Raw genomic sequence first — 20837 nt, 5'->3', positions numbered from 1 at the left:
GCTTCCTTATATGGTACAGATAACGCCGCCAGCCCTTCTTTTGAGATGACCCAAGGAGGATGCGAATCCCCGTGGTTCCCTTTGATCACCTTGGCTAGCCTCTCTCCATCTAAAGCCTCATTCCAAATCATAGGAGATGGAGACTTCTGTCCAGTCACCATGTCGCGGAAGAAAACCTTTTGAAAGCCATGTTCTTCCTTAGAAACCCTAGTACCCTCCTCCTTTTCATCAGATACAAACCCCCGACGCTCTCCCCCTTAGTTCTACCACCGGTATTACCGGTTACCTCACTGTGTGTCACCCTCTTCGTGAACCCCCCCTCACTCCGTCACTCATACTTAAACCCTAGCAGAAAGAGTACAGAAAGAGTACAAAAAAAGTGTACTTATAATTTAACAATTTTAATTTATACTTCTAAATATTGATGATTAATTAATAAAAAAATAATAAATATTTATGACCTTCTAGTATTTCTTTATTTAAACTCTTGTAAAGCTAAGTGAAAAAAAATCGCTTGTAGAGCAATGGAATCACTAGTTGTAAATATTGTCTTATATCATCTTGTTTTATCCATATATATTATTTGTCGCATATATATATAATGGTTAATATTGTTAATAATAATAATAATAACATTCTATTAATTTAATTATTAAATATATCTGAAAATTGACATATTTTTAATTGTTTATTTACTTATTTAATTATTTTTTTATTGATCTTTAAATATTTCTAATAGTATTTTTGATATTTTGGTTTTCATACTGGTAGATACATTAAAATAAGGGCAATTTTCTTAATTAAATCGTTTCAACCTCAATATTACGTAAATACATTGTTTCCAAATTCAATACGCAATTGCATTGTTTCACATTTCTATATAAACCGCTACTGGCAGTAGCGGTTTACAGGTCTACAGAAACCGCTACAACCAGCCGCGATTTACGTGCATTATGGCTAAGTCATAAACCGTTGGTACCAGCCGCGGTTTACGTGGAACATGCATTGGTCATAAATCGCTGCTGCCAGCAGCGGTTTACGTGTGTTGGTGTGCGTGCGTGTAAACCGCTAGAGCCTATAGCGGTTTACATGTAATTGGATGCCTATATAAACCGTGGTGGTAGCCGCGGATTATTCATTTGGAGGGGTTGTGAGGTTTTCTAGAGAGAGAAAATTCTAGAGAGAGGTCAGAGCAAGTTGAGAGCGGGTCCGAGGTATCTCAGCGGCGACTTCCGGCGAGTTATCATGGCAGACAGGACCTTGTACCGACTGAACGGTGTTGCGCATATTGCCGGTTCTATTGGTGACGAGGTTAGTTAATAATTATTTGTTTTAAGGCTTAGTATTTGTTAGTTAGGAAAATGGTATGTAAGGTAGACGAACTAGAATTTATAGATTACTCCTTCTAGTTTGAAATTAGGCTTCGCATGCTAGGATGTTAGTTTAATCGGTTTGGGTTAGTGTTTTGAATTTTTCTTGTTAATTTATAAATATGACTAGTTAGCTGAATTTCAAATCCCTTTAATGAATGTTATTGTACATGTTGTTGGTTTAGTTTAGGGAAAGGGACAGTTGGCGTTAGTGATTTATTTTAGTTCGGTTAGTGTATTTGTATGATATGAAGTTTTTTATTTTAAAGCTTTATAATATTTTTATAATTCTGGCTGTTATTTATTCAAGTATGTGTGTTGTTATTTTTACTATCGTAATTAGTTTTCATAATTTGAAGGTTACATGTTTTTCGATGGGTTAGTTATATAGGGTTCATAGATTAATTTGTTTACCGGTTCATCATTTGTTGATGATTTAAGATATTTGTTATTGTTAGATAGGGGAATTTTTTTGTGGATAGGAGAATTTAATTGGACCCTGTATTTCTTTCATGTTCTGTGCAGCCCACTAGGTATATATACAGTGTGAGACAGCAACAGAATATGCCCATGCATGAAAGGATCATCCCGCATTTAGAGAGGGTTGGATTGTACCATTTGGCCAGGCTAAACAGCCAATGGTTCTGGTTGGATGAGCCATTGGTTAGCGCGTTCGTTGAGAGGTGGCGTCTTGAGACGCACACGTTTCATATGCCTTTCGGAGAGTGCACAATGACATTGCAAGACGTGGCATTTCAGCTAGGGCTGCCTGTGGATGGGGAGACTGTGAGTGGTTGCCTTGGTGAGTTTGAGAAATACATGGAGGGTGGCCGACCAGCTTGGGAGTGGTTTGAGGACCTATTCGGTGAGCGGCCTCCACCGAATAAGGTCAAGCAGATGACAGTACACTTTACATGGTTCCACGAGAGGTTTAGGGTGCTACCACCAAATGCGACCGAGGAGACTGTCCGCATCTATGCACGTGCCTACATCATGATGCTGTTATCGACTCAGTTATTTGGGGACAAGAGTGCGAACAAGGTACATATACGGTGGTTGCCATTTGTGGCAAACTTTGATGACATGGGGAGGTAGAGCTGGGGGTCGGCCGCTTTGGCTTGGTTGTACCGATGCATGTGTCGGGTAGCGAACAGAAATGTGACTAACCTTGCGGGTCCCCTCCAGTTGCTGCAGAGTTGGATATTCTGGCAGTTTCCGACTTTGAGGCCGTCCGGCTTTGAGGTTTTCTCTTTCCCGCTGGCATCCAGGTATGGGTTATATTTTTTTAATGCTTAAAAATTTTTAGCGCGGTTTTTCAAGTTTGTGTCTCATATGATTTACAATTAGGTGGTCTGCATACTTACCTCTGAACGATGGCAAGGAACAGAGGGTCATAAGCTATCGGCTTGCATTGGATCGCTTGACCGCTCGTGATGTAAGTATTATACTAGTTAGGGTGGAGCGTGGTCGTCCTTCTCTTACCATTCTCATGCCAGGGTCAGGAATCACAGTCGGACCGTCATACGGGGGCCAAAGCCCCTCTGGAATACAAGGTGCAAAGGACATATGATACACCTTAAAGACCTCAGACATGGTGTACACTTCATCGACATAAGTGGCCTAATCTAGCCGTGACTGCGCACAGCATGCGAGGGCATGGCAACAGGGGTAGTGCAGCGCCTGGAAGTATCCACAATCGCAGGTGCGATCCTTTAGAGAAACCGATAGCTACCCAACGAGAATTTGCCAGTGGGAGTAGTCTCAGCTACCGTATAGTCAAGGTGATGCCTATCGAACACAGTCACGGTGAAGCACCTTGAATCCTTCAGGTTACGCTCAATGGCCTTAACTAGTGCCTGCGAAAACCGGTGCCCGGACCCTAACTGTGCCTCTGCCGTCTGCCCCCAGACAACAAACAACTCCGCCAGCCGGAGATATGTCGACTTAACCAGGGACGTCACTGGTAGATTTCTTGTGCCCTTCAAAACAGAGTTCACACACTCAGATATATTGGTCGTCATGTGACTATATCGTCTTCCCCCATCCTTGTGCTGTGTCCACCTCTCATACTCCATTCTGTTTGCCCAATCGCACATGGCCTGGTTCTCTGTCCTCATTATATCAAACCAATAGTCAAATTCTGCTTCCGTCTTTGCATAAGCGGCATTTACCAACCACCTCCTTGCATCTTGTCCCTTGAAAGTAAGGGCAAAATTTGCAGTAACATGTCGAATACAAAATGCCCGATAAGCATGGGGAGGTCGCCAACCACTATCGGGGGACTCTAGTGCAGCCTTGATCCCGTTGTGTCTATCAGAGATCACGATAATACCTTGCTGTGGAGTAACATGTCTTCTAAGGTTAGATAGAAAGTATGACCAAGACTCTGCATTTTCCCCCTCCACGAGTGCAAACGTAACAGGCAAGATATTCGAGTTACCATCCTGAGCGATCGCCAACAACAATGTCCCGCCATACTTGCCATAGAGGTGTGTTCCGTCGATGCTTACGAGCGGCTTACAGTGGCGAAATGCCTCAATACATGGAGGGAATGTCCAAAACATGCGATGAAAGTAGACTCTATCTTCATCAACTTGGTCACCCAGTCTAACCGGGGAGGTCTTCAGCAGAGCAACGGAACCTTCCATGGTGCATGTGACCCCAAGGATCCATCGAGGCAGATTCGCATACGACTCCTCCTAATCGCCATATATCTGCGATACTGCCTTCTGCTTCGCCAACCACACCTTCCGATAACTAGGCCTGAATCCATATGTCGCCTCAGTTGCCTATTGCAACACCTTAATCGATACCGACGCATCATCTCTAACCAATGGAAAGATTCTCGCACAGATGACATGATAATCAAGCTACTTGTGATCGCTCGATATCGATGTGGCCATACACGTGTGTGGTCCGTTGTACCTCCTAACTTCCCATGTGCTCTTCCTTTTCTGCATGACTATTCGAATCAACCATGTGCACCCATTACCAAACTCCTTGCATCTCCCTTGGTATTTCAGATTGTCTGACTCCATAACCTTGTACTCAACTCCACGCCGGATACTGTAATCTTTTACGCTCAGAACGACTTCCTCCTTACTCTGGAACGATTGGCCAATCTGAAATTCAGTCATAGGTGCCCCATCATGCATCCCCTGCCCATCGAATGTTGCATCTACATTCTGGTGTTGGCCGATGGCTTCCAAGTTCAACGAAGAGAGGTGGGGAGGATACTCTTGTGTTCCAGAACCGGAACCTCCATGGATAGTACGTGTACCTCTTGGAATATCATCATCACTGTCCCCACCAATATCTACCGGCTCCTCATCCGAATCATCGTCACACAGCGCATTCTCAACTCGATCCGGACCGGCATCAAATTCAAAATCAGGCACAACATGAGCCACATATGCATGAACAGCCCCAGCATGTTCGGGCTCAGGAATCAGAACTGCCGCTGCTACCACAGACATCGATGTCGAGGCACCACCGGCTGTGGTCGACTGAGGATTCGGTGCCGATGCCCCAGAGCTATCCACACCATCTTCCAACTTCGCAAGCAGCTCAGGTACCCTCACCTCCAGAAAACTACGCCTGCAGTGAAACAAGACCTGCAGGTCTTCATCCGACCCTATGACGAAGGTCTCATATCTCACACTAGTTGAATCAACGGCTATTGGAATCTTGTAAAATAACTTTTTTACCCACTTCGTCCCATAGGTACCGAGCTTCCGTAATATGCTTAGCTTAATCTCTGCCAATGTACTCGACGATCTGATAAAAATACTAAGCGGTTCTCTATCTGTGAATTTCACACCATGCCTTTTGCTCTTTTGAATTTTTCCAGAGCAGTGAACCAGAGCCACAAAACTCTCCTCCCCCTCCATTTGTGAATAATACTCTACCTCTCCACATTTGGCCCCTCCATAGTTTATATAGGTAGCCCCATTCAGCATCCTCAACGTAAACCGCTATAGGCTCTAGCGGTTTACTATCTCACACGCACACACATAAACCGCTGCTGGCAGCAGCGGTTTATGACTTAGCCCTAATGCACGTAAACCGCGGCTGGTTGTAGCAGTTTCTGTAGACCTGTAAACCGCTACTGCCAGTAGCGATTTATTTAGAAATGTGAAACAATGCAATTGCGTATTAGATTTGAAAACAATGTATTTGCGTAATATTGAAGTTGAAACAGTTTAATTAAGAAAATTGCCCTTAAAATAACTAAAAAAGACGAACAAAGAATAATTCTATGACGAGAGGTGCTAGGGGCAGTAACTTTTGTGATTTGTAACCATCAAATAACCATCAATAATGATTTTAATGGTGTGAGATTACTCACTTTTCTTTTGTTGGTTACATGTTGGCCAGAATTTAATAAAGTTACTCTCCCTATACTTTTTCTTCTATGACTATAAGGAGAGTCTCATTATGTAAAGTTTATGTAGTGTGAATGACTCTTGGGTTGAAATTAAGTTAAAATTTTTCTTCTTAATTTTTTTGTAATTAAGTGAAAGAAAAAATTATTTAAATTTGATTTTTGTATAAATTTCATGAAATTAATTTATTTAATTGATAATTTATTTCTTATCCATTGTTATTGTGGAAAATCAAAATTTAACATTTAGTATCATTTAAAGAATTATAAAAAATAAATAAATTTTCATGATAAACAAATAGAAGTAAATATTATTAGCAAAAAGGAAAAGAAAAGAAGCAAAATTTATTTAGATGTCTTTTAGGCCATATTTAGAAGGAAAATTGAGCCTAAGAAACAGAAATTAAGAAATTAAGACTAAATTAAGTCTCTGTATTATATTTGGTGTAAAGTGTAAATGATTGAGTTATGCCTTAATATCCTATTTGGTTTAAGATAAATATGGAGATAAAATAAAAATATTTATTAAAAAACTATTAGTTATAAGAAAAAAATATTGTTAAAGTTTTAGTATCTATCCCCATAAATTTTAGTCCTTTGTGTTTCTACTTTTTAGAGGTACTGAAAGGATTGAAATTGTATTCCAAGATTGAAATTTTAGTTATAGTATTTGGCCACTAAACACAATACTAAGTCCTAATATTCCAGTTTTAGTTGCGCTTTACGCATACAACAATTCATTCGCCAACAACAAACTCTTAAATCCAATTTGCGAAGAAATAGTCATTGTCCTGCTGAGTTAAAGATACCATGGAAAATCAAATAATAAAGTTGATGAAGATGAAACTTACCTCCTTTCCCTTTTGTAATTTTAACATAGATTTCATTATAATTTTATTGCTTTAATTTTAATATGAACTTTATTTTGTATTTTTTATTTGATTAAAAAAAATTTATTATAGATAAAGTTAGATAAAGAAATTTAGGGTGCAAGTACGATTAGAGTTTGCAGATAGGATAAAGTTAAATTTTAGAAATAATTTAAACACATGAATAGAACTAAAATTTAAAATAATCCAAATCCTTTCTTACCCAATACATTGCTAGTCCTAAAATTATTATTTAGAGCTTAATTTAGAATTGTAATTATTGTTAGTTATTTTTAGAAATTTATAGTACTGTTAACTAATTATATATATATTTATTTATGAAAATGTATTTAAAAAAGCCTAAAAAAAACTTTTAGTCTCTGTTAAAAATATTTTTTGGTAAACCTCCATTAGAATTTTATATTACTATGAAATTGTTATTAAACAAAAAAAGTGTTGAACAAAACTTTCAAAACTCTAGAATAAAAAATAAATAAAGTATTCAATTTTTTTGTTTGGTAATTTAGTATTCAAATTTTTACATAAGATTACTCAAATGTGTGTTTTTGTTTGTTTTTCACTGGCCGAAGACTAAAATCCTAATAAAAACATACGGACACAAATAGATTACACATGCCTAACAAAACAATAGTAAGCCCAATAGACTAAACAAAGTAACTGGGCATCCCAAAAATTTTCACCGTGCCTCCGTTACCGTCACCGTCACGGCGTCACCATCAGGCACTTCTTCGTGCTTTTTCTCGTCGCCTGACATCTTTATTTGTTCTATCTTGTCTGTTAGCTGGAAACATAGTTATCAGGTCCGGCTCGACCTAGTCAGTTCGACAAAAAATTTATTATTTAACCGGACCGAATCACTCATTAAACCGTTCATGTAACAAACCCGACAAAATCTGGTTTGATCCGACAGATTTTATGTGAACCTATGACCCGGCCGGTTAATCCAATCCGGTCCGGGTCAGGTTTATTATTTATTTTTAATTTTTTTTTTTCTGAAACGGCCCCTTACTATTTGAATGAACCCTAAGCCACTAATCGAGACTGTGAGTGCAACCACCCCCCTCCCGGTAACCCCAGCCAGCCTCGTCTCTCTGCTCTCTCGAGCTCGGCGTCGGCAGCCCCTCAACCTCACCTCGTCACTCTCTCGTCTCTCCCCTCACCTCATCAGTCGTCAGTTCGTCACTCTCAGTCTCTGGGTCTTTCACCTCGTCGCTCTCTCGGTCTCTCACCGTGCCCCTGCGTTCGCTTCGTCGGAACCAGTGAAGCAGCATCTGCTCCCTCGGGTGGTGGTGGTGGTCGTCTTCTCAACCAGGTGAGCTCCAGTTTTCGACCCTCTTCTTTCGCTAGTTCAATGTTGATTTCAGTGAATCTGGTGGTTGTTGAATGTGATTGTTGCTGTTTTATTTAGTTTTTAGAGTTTTTATTGCTGTTCTTTCTCTGGTTCAATGTTAATTTCGGTGAACCTGAGCAAATTTTAGAGTTGTTGCTGTTAACCTGAGCAAGTTTATGTGATGTGTTGGTGACTATATGGACTAGTCACCTGAGCCTTGTTACCATGTTCCACCTCAGCATCAGTGTAATGGGAACCCCAAAGAACATTTTGCTACTTCTTTCCCACATATGTTTGAATGCAAGGATTATTACGGTGGAGTGAAGCTGGTTGATGGTGTAGTTCATTAATTCTTAATTTCTTATCTAGGTTGTAGTTTCATTTTCTTTTCTTCTTTTGTAATATTGTAGGTGTATATTCATTTACCTTTTTTTTGGGTATTTCAATTGAGAATTGTACATTTTATATATTTTAATTTTTATGTTTGGTTTAAGAATTATAAACCAATAATGTCTCTTAAGGTTAAAGTTAAGCTATGATATCTAGTTAATTTTGTGATTATTATTTAATCTAAATTTTAAGACATTATTTTAATTTTTTATTAATCGGGTGAATCAGTGACCCACCGGTTGAACTAGTGATCCGGTGACCCGGTCAAATGACTAGATTGATTACCGGTTCGGTTCTGATGGAACCTTCTCTCTTAGTCGGTCATTACCTTTCGTTGTTGCTTCGTGGCAGATAGGTCTTCTCCTTTTCTCCATTTTATAGTATTTATTTATTTGTGTATTCTAGCCTGAGTTTTGCACTATTCACTCTTGTAATTACTGGTTCTGAAATTTCTGATTTCATATTCTAGTTACTTTTGGTGTCTTAGTTACTATGTTCATCACCTTTGTGATGTTATATTATATCTTATCTTCTGTTAATGGTTTCAGGTGCAAGTTTTCAGGCCCAATTTGAATTCCTATAACTATGAATATTGATTTTTTCAAGCGTGACATTGATGAACTAATTGGTGAATTCACTCAGGTATTGTTAAAATATTTGACCTGTGTTTACTTCCTGTGTTGGTTTTGTTTGTAAGTTCAAGGTGCTTGCAAATTGCAATCTTTAGGGTTTTTTTTTTAATTATATATTGTTAGCCATAAATTTTTACTCTGGAATTCGCAGAATGAGTCAACTACTTTGGCTGATATGAAGAGAGTATGGCTTTCTAAGAAGTTCTCCTACATTTATGAATCTAGTCCTGCTAGCAACCTTGCCTTCTTCATGCAATCTCTGTATGCTCAATGTATAGGTAAGTGTTTAGATTCCATGGTAACTGTTTTAAACAGAAATACAAGCTTGTTTGTTAAATTTGGAATTTTCAATCAATGTTGTTGGTGATTTGTGTTTTAATGGTTTTATTTTGTGCCAAGACCTGAAAGAAATTCCACAAGTAGAAGTCACAAATGTAAAATGTAAGAGATGCAAACTTAAACTAAAGTTTATATATCTATGAAAATCCCAATACTGTGTGATGATGATCACATTTTCAAGCGTAGAAAATTTCACGTTATTAGCTTTATGTCTTTATTTTAGTATACAAACTCTCTTTATGTTCCTATGCAGGTTACATGTGTGGTACTGCTTCTTTATCACATAGATTGGGCGGCCTTTATTGCCTCTACTGTCTTTATGAGACTCAACCATTTAAACCTCCTTTCAAAGTCTATCTATCCCTTGGTATGTTAATTTCTAAGCTTAAATGATTATGATTAATGGATCTAATGTTATTTGATGCATTTTGAATCGTCAAAGACTTAGTATTTGTAGAACACGTTAAATATTTTCAATGATCTATTTGTGAATTGTACAATTCAAATTCCAGCCTTGTAGCTTCTTCTATACTTATCAAATTCTATTTTTTTATTAATGTAGTGAATTAGTGATTGAGAAAAGTTGATTTATCCAGAACTGCTTGATTGTGATTTTGTATTTATGCAATTGAGCTTAATGAGCTAAACTCGTTTCTATCTGTTTGCAATTGTGTGTGTGTGTGATTTCGTAGGATTACAATTTGTCATTTAGTACTCATAATCATAATGTCATATAATACAGAATATTACACATGCTTTTGCTCTGGCATCTTGTGTACTTCCTCAAAAGGGAAAAATTTTGCATAATGCAGAACTTAGCTATTCAATATAGGGCATTCATGCTTTTGTGGAGTTATGGTTTAAAGATAGATCAAAACTTTTTTTCATTTTTTATCATCATCACCTATATAATGGCCAATAACATGTTTGATTTGTGCTGATGAATTTTAGTGAGGTGTTATATGTTGTCAACCTCGCCACTGTCTTTTTATTCTTTGGCACCATACTTGCATCATATAATCCATGTAAGTGACCCCCTCTTGTGGGAACAGGCTCTACTGTTGTTTTATGTTGTTAACAGAATAGGCTCATGCATATATGTCTTTTCTTATATGTTTTTTATCAGTGTTTCTCTAATAAAGCACGAGCGTCATCAAATTGATCTATTACTGAAACAGCCCCATTTAATTTTTATGTGTTGTGTATTGTGCAACTTGATGCTTCACAACTTTCTTAACCCCTCATTTTTTCTATTAATAATTGTTGACATTTAAAAAAAAAAAACATGCTTAAGTGTGTCCATGTACACAGGAGAGGTAAAGAAACTCAGAACCCTTGTGGTGGATGCAAAAGCAAATGATATTAAAGTGGTACCTCCTTTGGTAAAAAGAATGCTGGGTAGAAACATGTTCCTTTTTGGTGCTGTTGACTTAACGGAGGATTCCGTCAGAGAGACGGTTAACGAACTACAACAATTGCAGAATGCTCGTATCAAAATTGCATATGAAAAGTAAACAACCATATTACACTGATACTAAATTCATGATAGTGTGGTTATATAACAACTCACTGTGTTGATGTTTTCCCATTCCTGACAGATTATTTCATAGCACACCAATTGACAACTATGTTCACATGGACCTTGTAAGTATCTGGGTGCTTTGTGACTCGCAAAAATTATCCAATATCCTTCCTGTTTTACAATTAGATCAAATAGATCAAATAATTATCTGTAAATTGTATAACATGCTTTTTGTACTAACTAATTCCTCCAGCTTGAGTTGAGGCTTTGAGCGCAAGTAAAAGCATTCGAAAGTATTTAAAAGTTAACTTTCTTTCGACTTTTGACTTGCCAGGGTATGGAAGTTGACCTTGGAAAGCTGCAGAAAATGTCATCCGAATATGCCCAGGCCAAGAATGTAGCCATTGCAGGTATTTCTCCCTTTTCTTTCTGCATCATTGTATAGGTTGAAGGTTTCGAAAGTCCAGTGTTCATTTCTTAACATCCTATCAGAGGAAAAGGCCTACAACCCAGGCCAGTGTATAATATAACTTGTATTAAGAAGAAAACATGGCTATTTCATTCTTAACCATTTTTTCCTTCTGTTTCTACATTCTCTTTGGCATGGTGATTTTTGTAACTTTATGTGATTTTGAATTTTTTTTTTTCCTTCTGGTTTCTTCCCCTGATGAAGAAGCAAGTAATGTTTTAGATGTTACAAACATAAAGCACCTATCAGAAGATAAGGAACTGATAGGAGATGTTGTGAAAAAGATCACTGACGACTGGAACGAGCAGAAAGAAAATTTTTATAAACAAACTGGATGCGGAGAGGATGAAATGGATGACCAGGAGCTGCAACAACTACTTCTGGACGACAACGAGGATAATGAAGATTGAACTATTGAAGGCAAACATTTGAGCTGGAGTTCCTGAATAATATGTGGAATTCATGCTTTACAGGGTAATTATGGCCTTATAGGCCCTTTTGTTTTTTCTTCCCATCTAATCCACTTTGGTATCAATGATATGTTCTGTTCTTCCCTTGTTGCCTTGTTAGCTATTTATTGGAGGTAGAAGCTAAGCTGCAAAGGGCATAGGGTTATAATTTACAGGAAAAGTTCACCATAATATACATATATGTGTAAATATTAGCATGAGGATATGTCAAAATTTCTGAAATTTGAGAGCCAAAAAGGAAAACATGAAGTGTGTTTACCTTTAAATATTTCAGTTAAAAAATTAGAGATAAATATTTCAGTAAATTCAGATCACAAGTTCTTTTTACCCACTGGATCTAATGGTTAATATTTAATAAAAACATTGTAGTTTTGTCGCTTAAACTTGATCATCATTATTCACCATAGGGCTTGGTGTTGCAGGTAAAATTATTTTTAAAAAATTAAAATTGTAAAAACTTATAAAATGACAAGGGGTTTTGATCGAGTTTGTTGTCAAAGCCAAATTAGAAATTACGTATTAGAATGCATGTTTTTGTTTTTTAACATTTGGCAGAATTTAACAAATAATGATTATATAATAATGACTAATAAATTTTAAAATAATGTTGCTATGTTTATGTATCAAGAATATTTTCTTTATATATATATATGAATTATAAGAAATATATTGTAAAATCGGTTTTTTTTTTTTTTTTTTTTGTCAATTCTAATGTGCTATTGTTGTGAATGTCACTTCTTTGATGGAATTTAATTATAAACATGTATTGATGTAAAGCACTTCCTTTTTCCATATATAGGCAAAGGTGAGTCCAGGATTTGCAAGGTTAACTTCTAAATTAGCAAGAAACTGGATTGTCACTAAAGTAGATAAACATGTTTGTATGAAAAATATGTCCTAAGATAAGAACAGACAAAATAAATAGATTAATTTATTCTGATGCAAAATGTTTAGGGCAAGTTACCAAAATAAATTGTTTGAAAATCAATATTACCGAAATACAACTTTTAAACATTACATACGCAAATGCAACTTTCAAAGATCTATAGAAATCGCGAGAGGGTATAGCGGTTTATGTTATAACATACCAAAAAAGAAACTGCAGCACCCTTCCAACAGTTTCTGCACGAATTCCTAAATTACATAAACCACGGTAGGGGTATAGCGGTTTATGCAATTGTCATCATTCTCTTTCTACCACTCTACTACTTTACATGAAAAAATATTCTAGGAGATACGTGCATCTGCCAATTTTATATAGCAGCAACAATCATTCATCAGAGTTGTTTTTGTCAGTCTTCCTTGTATATCTGATACTCTTCATCAATTCCTATCTCCTGTGCTTTGTTATTGTCATTTTCATTAGAGGAAAAGCTAACAAAAAGCTCCTGTAAATGTTCTTGAAAGATTCTCCATGCTGAGATCTAATCATTATAAAGGAACTCAAAAGTGCCCACAACATCTCCACACATATATATTAAACATGACATTAGAAGAAAATGGTAGTGCACTATGATTTATCTTTCATATTAAACCGGTGTCAGGTAATAACCAATAATGAGAGTTGAGTATTAAACATGAAAAATTAGAGTTCACATATAAAAAGATACTAGAATGAGACGGCTGAGGTATTTCACAATCTCCAACCTACAACAAGAGTCAACAACACAAATTAAAAGTCAAAAGCCATTGATAATATAATCTATTGAGAAAAACTTAAAAATCACAGAGAGTATAAATAACAATTACCAGATCAAATTCTGCATAAGCATCCCATTCTTCATCACTATTATTAGTCTCAGCTGCTGCCATTTCTTCATCATCAACATTGTCAGCCTCACCTTTCTTTTCCAAACCTATATGTTCCACACAAAAAATTATAATAACTTCTCTTAAAAAAATATCAAAAATTTCTCAATCAAACTGAAGACTTTGTGGCAATTTATTGTAGTCCCTTTTTATTTTTTCAAACTTTGCGGTGGCAGATTTGAGTAAATTCTCTGCACCAGGCTTTGGGAATACTAATAAAAACCTCACCATGATACGTTGTCTAATACAATTGAGCATGTTTTGTGTAAACCATCCCGTTGCAAACTGTGAAATTAGCATGTTAGATGCAACTCAAATAATTAATTTGAATGAGTTTCATTGTCGTCACATCAAACGTTTGTGTCTATAAAAACTTTTAAGATAATGAGTTCTTACCGCGGTTTATGCAGCTTAGGAATTCGTGAAGAATCCGCTGAAGGGGTGCTGCAGTTTCTTCTTTTGGTGTGTTATAATATAAACCGCTATACTCCTCTCGTGGTTTACGTATATTACCTAATATAGCTCTCGCGGTTTCTATAGATTTATGAAAGTTGCATTTGCGTCTTCAATTTATAAAAATTTTATTTCGATAATATTGGTTTCCAAACAATTTATTTTGGTAACTTACCCAATTAATTATGTGAGTGTACAATGAAAAGTGTTAATTTATAGGTTAAGGATACAATTTAATCATCATTTTGAAATTAACCTAATATAACTAACTTTGAAGGTATTTGTTAATCAGGAAGAACAATATGTACTTGAATTGGATTGTCACTAAAGTATATAAAAATGTCCGTTAATGAACTTTGTGGAACTATGAAAATATGACGTAAGATAAGAATAGATAAATAAATAAATTAATGTATCCTAATGGGAAAAAAAATTGTAATCTGAGATATGCTTTTTAAGTATTTGTGCAAGACTCCAAATATTCTAATTCTTTTTTCTCCTGGTACAAATTAAAGATGAACATCTAAAATAATAAGTATGGTATCATTTGATAAGTTTTGATAAAAATGGTTCTCTTCATTTTTCAGATACTTCGTTTTTGTAATTTTGTTTTTCTTGTCTTCCGACTTTTGAATATGTTGTCATTCTTGGAAGTTGGAATGTGAAAGTTTTCTTTTTCACATTTCATTACTGAGAATCACTTCAACTAGAGACTAATAACCAGCTATTTATTGGGTTCATTGAATGAAATATTCAAGTCCCACGTCGAGAGCATGAGGCAAGAGGCAATGTGTCTGGCATTAAAGTCCCACATCGAGTGAAGAGGAGGGTGAGAAGTCTATAAGACGCTATAAAAAGTGAGACACTATAACAATTTAAGGATACTTACCTGGACGGGGTCAATGGGTGAACAAGAAGACCCATGACCTAGGCTGGTGACTTTCATTGCACTTTGGAAGGGTGCTCGCCTAAGGTCTACCCAAGTGGTGGAGCCTACGTCATAATTTGTGGTAGTGGGGACCTGCGTTCGCGCGGTCCCTATCTAAACTGAGTTTAATGTGAATGATAAAATTATGTTTTACATTAAATTTTTCAGTTTTTTGGATTTCAATTTTTTGCATTCAATGAAATAACAATTTTTTTTTCTTTTCTTTTCATGTAGGAGTTAATAGGTTTATGTAGATTTATTGTTACCCATAATGATTCGAATTTATTTTTGAGAAAGTATGAATAGCCAATGACTTTAGTGTACAATGTGTACAATAAGGATCAAATTGAAATTAATATCAAATTAAGTTAATTAATTTCAAAATTTAAATTTTTTAAAAATAAAAAAACCCAAAAGAAACTCAAATCCTAAATCCTCTTTCCTAAACCTCCTACGCCGTGCCGCCCTACCCTACTCCTAACAACACCACGTTCCGTTTCTTCGCATCGTCACCATGCCACCCCCGTCCTCATTGCAGACCGCGACAGCCACTGCCATTGACGCAGGAGACCGCCACAGCCTGGCCGCGGACATCCGCACGCCGCGTGGCCCTGTGTCTCACCAAACTCATCTCTGAACGCCGCGTCTTCTTTGCACCGCTTGTGGTCTGCCGTCAACAAATCCAACGCCACCGTTCCCTCTGCCTGATCGCGACGCTTCTCTTCTTCCCCCGTCAACGTCCACCGCGTCTTCTTAGTTGACTCATCTCTTGCTGCTGATGCTTCTCACTACAAAGACTCTAAGGCCTTTCACAAGGATGTAAACCTCCTTCCTAGTGAGTTTCAAGTTTTTAACTTTTTGTCTCCCTCTTTATCAAGTTTGTCTTTCTGTTTTTTAATAGAATTCTTTTGTTCTGCCACCATTGAGTAATCAAATTGTGATTATTGGCTGCTATGTCTTAATTTGGGGTAATGGCTTGAAAGATTTAATTGTTTCTCATAGAATTGTCTTGCTTATTAACCACATGATACCAGCATTGAGCAAAGTTTTCTATTTTATGTTTATTATGATCACAAATTAGGCTCCAATATTTTATTTCAATATACTTGAGACCCCCAATTTATGTTGGATGCACAGTTGCACATGATTGTTGTAATGTCTCTTGTTTCTGTCCTACTATGCTACTCGCAGTTGAATGATATTCATATGCTATTGAATTATTCTTTCTTAAAATTTGTAGAGAGCTTAAGAGGTATGGTAGGTAGAGGGGTAATTGGATAAGAAATGACATGCCATATTATGAACTTTTTAGTTTACTTTGTGCCCCAAAGGCATCTCTCTCAACTGTATTTCTGTTTTTGATGCTCTCTTTCCTTTAAACACATGGTGTTTTGGTGCAAGTCTGACATTTGTGATTGAACATTATGTGCAAAAGGGATAAAATTAAGTGTGTCATAGAATTTCAAAGTTTCTTAATGATTAACCATGATCATTTCATCTAGTGTCTTTTTGGTGAGTAATAGAGGATTTATGCTGACAATCTAACATGTTGACTTAGCAATAATGGTATGAAGAATAAATATTTTTCATATGATATATAATAAATAGTTAAGTATAACTTTGATCTTGCTTTCTACAGTAGAATAATTAAGCTTAAATTTGATGCTTTTAACTATAACACTGTACATCCGTTAAGAAACACTTTAAAGCATGCACTCATGGTTACATGCATATGCATGCACATGTAAACACAACTTCATAGTATAATGGATGCAACTAATGTTTTTATCCTATCAGTAAAATCTTCTTTCCTGTCTTACTCTTACTTTCAGCATAGTTATATGACTTTCTTTATTGCAGGGCCATTGACAGCAATTTATGTTTCTTCTTCTCCAAGAGATGGATCAAAGGTGTGAGTGGCCTATCAAGTATAATTCTGTATAGCTTATTTTTAAGTAAAATGTTCACGACAACATTAAATTTGTTAACCTGTTAATTACTTGATACAGGGTCTTCCAGGAGCATATAGTGAGGACGCAGCATTGAAAGCATATCCAAAATGTGAGACTGTGCCATGTGACAAATTTCAAGAATGTCAGAGATTTGGAATATAATTATTAAGTTTTTAGTTGGTTGGATTGGATTCAAGTAAATACAATTAAATTATGTTGGATGTTCATTTTACTAGGTATACGGATGGTTATTTTCATTGTTAAGTGGATGTTTGGTTGTTAGTATTAGATTCAAGTAGATACAATTAAATTATACTGGATGTTTAGTTTAATAGGTATGCAAATGGTTATTTTCATTTTCAAGTGGATGTATGATTTTTCGTATTAATTAATTATTATGTACCTTATGTGAATATATAAAGCAAAATTTCTTATATCGTTAAGGAAATTAATTTTGATGCACTGATTGTGTAAAACGTTTTACCTTATTGATCAATCACATCTATTTTTTTAGATAATTATTCATGCAATCAAACTAAAATAGTAGTAACAATAATTAGATACACGCATAAAACTAATTTACACTGACAATGTATTAAAATTAAATTAATCTTTTAGTCGTTAGAAAGAGTTACTAGAAAATGTTATCATTCTCAATATATATAAATTTTATAGATAGTGGTGTAAATTAAATTGTGACAAAGATTAAATAAGAGTGAACTCACCTTTGATTTTAATATTTTTCTAAATTAACCTGCATCTATATATATGGTTCATGCATTTGCATCATTCAGATGGTTGTAATCCCTTTTAAAGTATAATATATTTATGTCATCAATGCTTGAAAGGTAACAATAATGAGAAAATGAAGGGTTAAGTAATTAATTTTTATCCTTTAGAACCCAAAGAAATAATAAAATGCATTAAACAAAAAGAATAAGTTAGTTTTATCACAAAATAGTTACCTTGCTATTGCTGGCTAACTGGAGTACATGATCATTGATCACTAGTGAAATGGTCAATTCCAAATCATATTTTTAAATTAAAATATATCAGATGTTCATTTTACTAGGTATGCGGATGATTATTTTCATTTTTAAGTGGATGTTTAGTTGATTGGATTGAATTTAAGTAGATACAATTAAAATATGTCAGATGTTCAATTCACTAGGTATGTGGATGGTTATTTTTATTCTTAAGTGGATGTTTATTTGATTGGATTGAATTTAAATAAGTACAATTAAAACACGCCGGATGTTCAACTCACTAGGTGTGCGGATAATAATTTTTATGTTTAAGTAGATGTTTATTTGATTAGACTGGATCTAACTCAAATTTACCCGATTTTGCAACACTAGAGTCATACAAGTTCAAAAAATGAACGGAACATCTATATGTTTGAGACTAGAAAAACATCACACTGTCTTATGAATAGAACAAACACGCATGCACACACACATATGAGGAGAAACACTTGGTTCTAATAAGATGAATTCCATGACAATGCTAATTTTTAAGAACTGAAATGAGATAAATGAAATGAAATCTAAAATGTTGTAGCGTTTAGAAACAATGGATTCTATGAACTTTTGAAGGGAGCCAGCTCCTTGTCAATCAAACCGAATTCCTATCAAGGAAAAAAGATACCCTTAATAATGCTGCATCATGATGATAGTGTTTAGGTCGTCAAGGCAGTCGTAAGTTAAAGAAGCTTGTCAAGAGCTTTCTACTTATAATCTTTCTCCAACATTTTGGCTGCTAGAGATTATACCTGTGATCCTTCTTTCTCTTCTTTGCTCTTCCCTTTTATAACCTGTGCGATAGCCAATATGCACTGGAAAATAGAAGCATAGCTCAATTTTTTTAGGCATATCAATTACTAGTGTGTAGAAAAAAATGTTTAGAATAAGAAAACCCAACAAATAAATTGACATTTACTTTAAAACAAACGTTAAAAAGGCAAATATAAAAAAAAATATAAAACACTATGCAAGATAAAAGCACGTTTCTTTTTCTTAACCAATATGGTAATGTACTTTGAGTGTTGCATGTCATTCTGAATATCACTACCTGTATACTTAGATTTCACCTCGATTTGTTGATTCTCTAAATTTGACAAGAAAATTTGAAAAGAGACAAAGAATGATGGAAAAGAAACACATATAATTATAATAAATAAGTACCAGAGTTAATTACAATCCACTTTCCTCCTGCTTGACCTTCCACACTAGGTAGCATCATTCGGTCTGCACCTTTTTGCTTCTGCTTAGCCTGCTTATAACAAAAACGAACAAAATGAATAAATGAATAAACAAATTTTGAATTTCTTTAAAAAATAATAGATGGAAAAAAATGCATCAGCACTTTTATTCATAAATCATGACATAGCAAGAATTAAGCCTAGAAACTACAAAATAATAGACATGTTTGGTTTCTTATTTGGCAGCATTAAACCCATAAAAATGGCCAATTCAAGTATCAAAATTTTCAGGTTTCAACACCAAAAACTTTTTACTTTTCAACCTAGTGAAAAGTAAATAGGGATGAGAAAAAAATCTTAAATTCATCAAAGTATAACTAAATGATTGCTTTCACTTGAACCAATAAAATAGAGTGAAACTCAATTCCAACACAGAATAAAATGAACATCCGCATACATAGTAAATTGAACAACCGCTATAGTTGATAATAAACATCAAACAAATTATTCAAATAATAAAAATGGTGTACAGAAGAAGAAAAATCCAATAACTTAACCAAAGCCGTTGAATAAACATCCATTTATCAAGTAAACCCATAGCCATCAATTAACCTATTGAAGTAGCGATGAGGGAGGCGGTCAGCATCGGGTCTGGTGCGAGAGAGTGCGACGCCGGGTGCGGAAGTTTGGCGGCGCGGCGACAGCAACCAGGAGCTCCTCTGACTGGACAAACATAACCCAAATTAAAAAAGTATATAAACGACAGTGGTTAAAAACCAGGAAATCAGCACCAACCACAGTAAGTTTTCTTCCAAATCAGTGCAATAAATCAAACATCAACTAAATCTTTTGCATCAACAGCTATTCATGAAATAAACAACCAACAAGCAACTAACCTTTGGTAGCAGCGCGCAAGAGGGGGAAACTACGGCGTTGGGGGCATTCATGCCAAAACAGCGGCGGGGCGAAGAAGCTCTGGCGGTCAGCACTGGGTCAGATGCGATGGTGTGCGACCTCGGATGCGTACGGTTGGCGGCGCGGCAACGGCTACCGGTAGCTCCTCGGCGACGTCAACATTCAACGGTGGTGTGAGGAAGGCGCACAGGAAGAGGGGAGCAGCGCGCGACCTCCGTGAATGGCCGACCTTGATTCTTGCGGGAGGAGAGTGTGGGTGGCACCGGATGTCCAGTTTGCAGTGGACTACCGCTGGAGGTTCTATTGCAGCGCTGACGGTAGGGGATGTTGGGGTGTGGCTGCTGTATTTTCGAATTTGGGTAGGTGGGGGGAGGATGGTTAAAACTTGAATAGTCAAAGTTAGGGTTTGGTGGGTGAAGGGGGTATTTTTATTTTATTGGGCTAATTCTAAAGCCCATTGTAACCATTGTATAGATACTTCATTGGCTCCCGAGCGGGATTCTTTATTTTTTCATTGAACTCCTAAAGTATTTCAACATTTCACATACAATGAAACAATTTAATGGGTTTTATTTTATCTCAAGAGATTGTCACCATTAGTAATGGCAATTGGCAAGTATAAATTTAATGATAATTAACTTATTAATATTTTTTTATACTCGAGATTCCAGGGGTTATGTATTCTTTTTTTTTTATTTAGTTTGCCACTCGACTTGAAAGGGAGAGTAAAAATTTACATGGACTTTCAATCTGTCTCCTTTGACATTACCATCAAAGATGAACT

General features: G+C 35.9%; 2 protein-coding genes and 1 non-coding gene across 4 annotated transcripts; 2 read left to right on the top strand and 1 right to left on the bottom strand.

Annotated features, from left to right (window-relative positions):
* Positions 1 to 3082: 3082 nt before the first annotated feature.
* On the bottom strand, positions 3083 to 4018 carry LOC112729708 (uncharacterized). The gene has a single exon (XM_025779869.1). It carries the CDS (start codon positions 4016 to 4018, stop codon positions 3083 to 3085), a length of 936 nt encoding a protein of 311 aa, XP_025635654.1.
* A 3589-nt stretch (positions 4019 to 7607) lies between these two features.
* On the top strand, positions 7608 to 12101 carry LOC112726905 (uncharacterized). Of its 2 annotated transcripts, XM_025776461.3 has the most exons (9): positions 7608 to 7956; positions 8913 to 9006; positions 9148 to 9274; positions 9396 to 9437; positions 9589 to 9702; positions 10647 to 10845; positions 10934 to 10979; positions 11192 to 11267; positions 11531 to 12101. In XM_025776461.3, exons 2-9 carry the CDS (start codon positions 8950 to 8952, stop codon positions 11734 to 11736), a joined length of 867 nt encoding a protein of 288 aa, XP_025632246.1. In that variant the 5' UTR covers positions 7608 to 7956; positions 8913 to 8949; the 3' UTR covers positions 11737 to 12101. The 2 variants fall into 2 exon arrangements, with proteins under 2 accessions (XP_025632246.1, XP_025632248.1); XM_025776463.3 differs by lacking the exon at positions 9396 to 9437 and having other exon boundaries at positions 7644 to 7956.
* Positions 12102 to 14939: 2838 nt separating this feature from the next.
* Positions 14940 to 15100, top strand: LOC112732032 (U1 spliceosomal RNA). The gene has a single exon (XR_003167774.1). It is a non-coding gene; the product is annotated as a U1 spliceosomal RNA (small nuclear RNA).
* Positions 15101 to 20837: the final 5737 nt, after the last annotated feature.

Source organism: Arachis hypogaea, chromosome 12, assembly GCF_003086295.3.
Source record: "Arachis hypogaea cultivar Tifrunner chromosome 12, arahy.Tifrunner.gnm2.J5K5, whole genome shotgun sequence".
NCBI lineage: Eukaryota > Viridiplantae > Streptophyta > Magnoliopsida > Fabales > Fabaceae > Arachis > Arachis hypogaea.
The sequence above is the reverse complement of the archived record's forward strand: the minus strand, read 5'-3'. Positions and strand labels throughout refer to the sequence as shown.

Bases quoted from the DNA above. Each gene is read 5' to 3' on its own strand.
- LOC112729708 (XM_025779869.1), bottom strand. From the start codon at position 4,018: ATGGAAGGTTCCGTTGCTCTGCTGAAGACCTCCCCGGTTAGACTGGGT.
- LOC112726905 (XM_025776461.3), top strand. From the start codon at position 8,950: ATGAATATTGATTTTTTCAAGCGTGACATTGATGAACTAATTGGTGAA. The intron at 9,007-9,147 runs GTATTGTTAAAA...TGGAATTCGCAG, and splicing joins TAATTGGTGAATTCACTCAG to AATGAGTCAACTACTTTGGC. The intron at 9,703-10,646 runs GTATGTTAATTT...CCATGTACACAG, and splicing joins CAAAGTCTATCTATCCCTTG to GAGAGGTAAAGAAACTCAGA.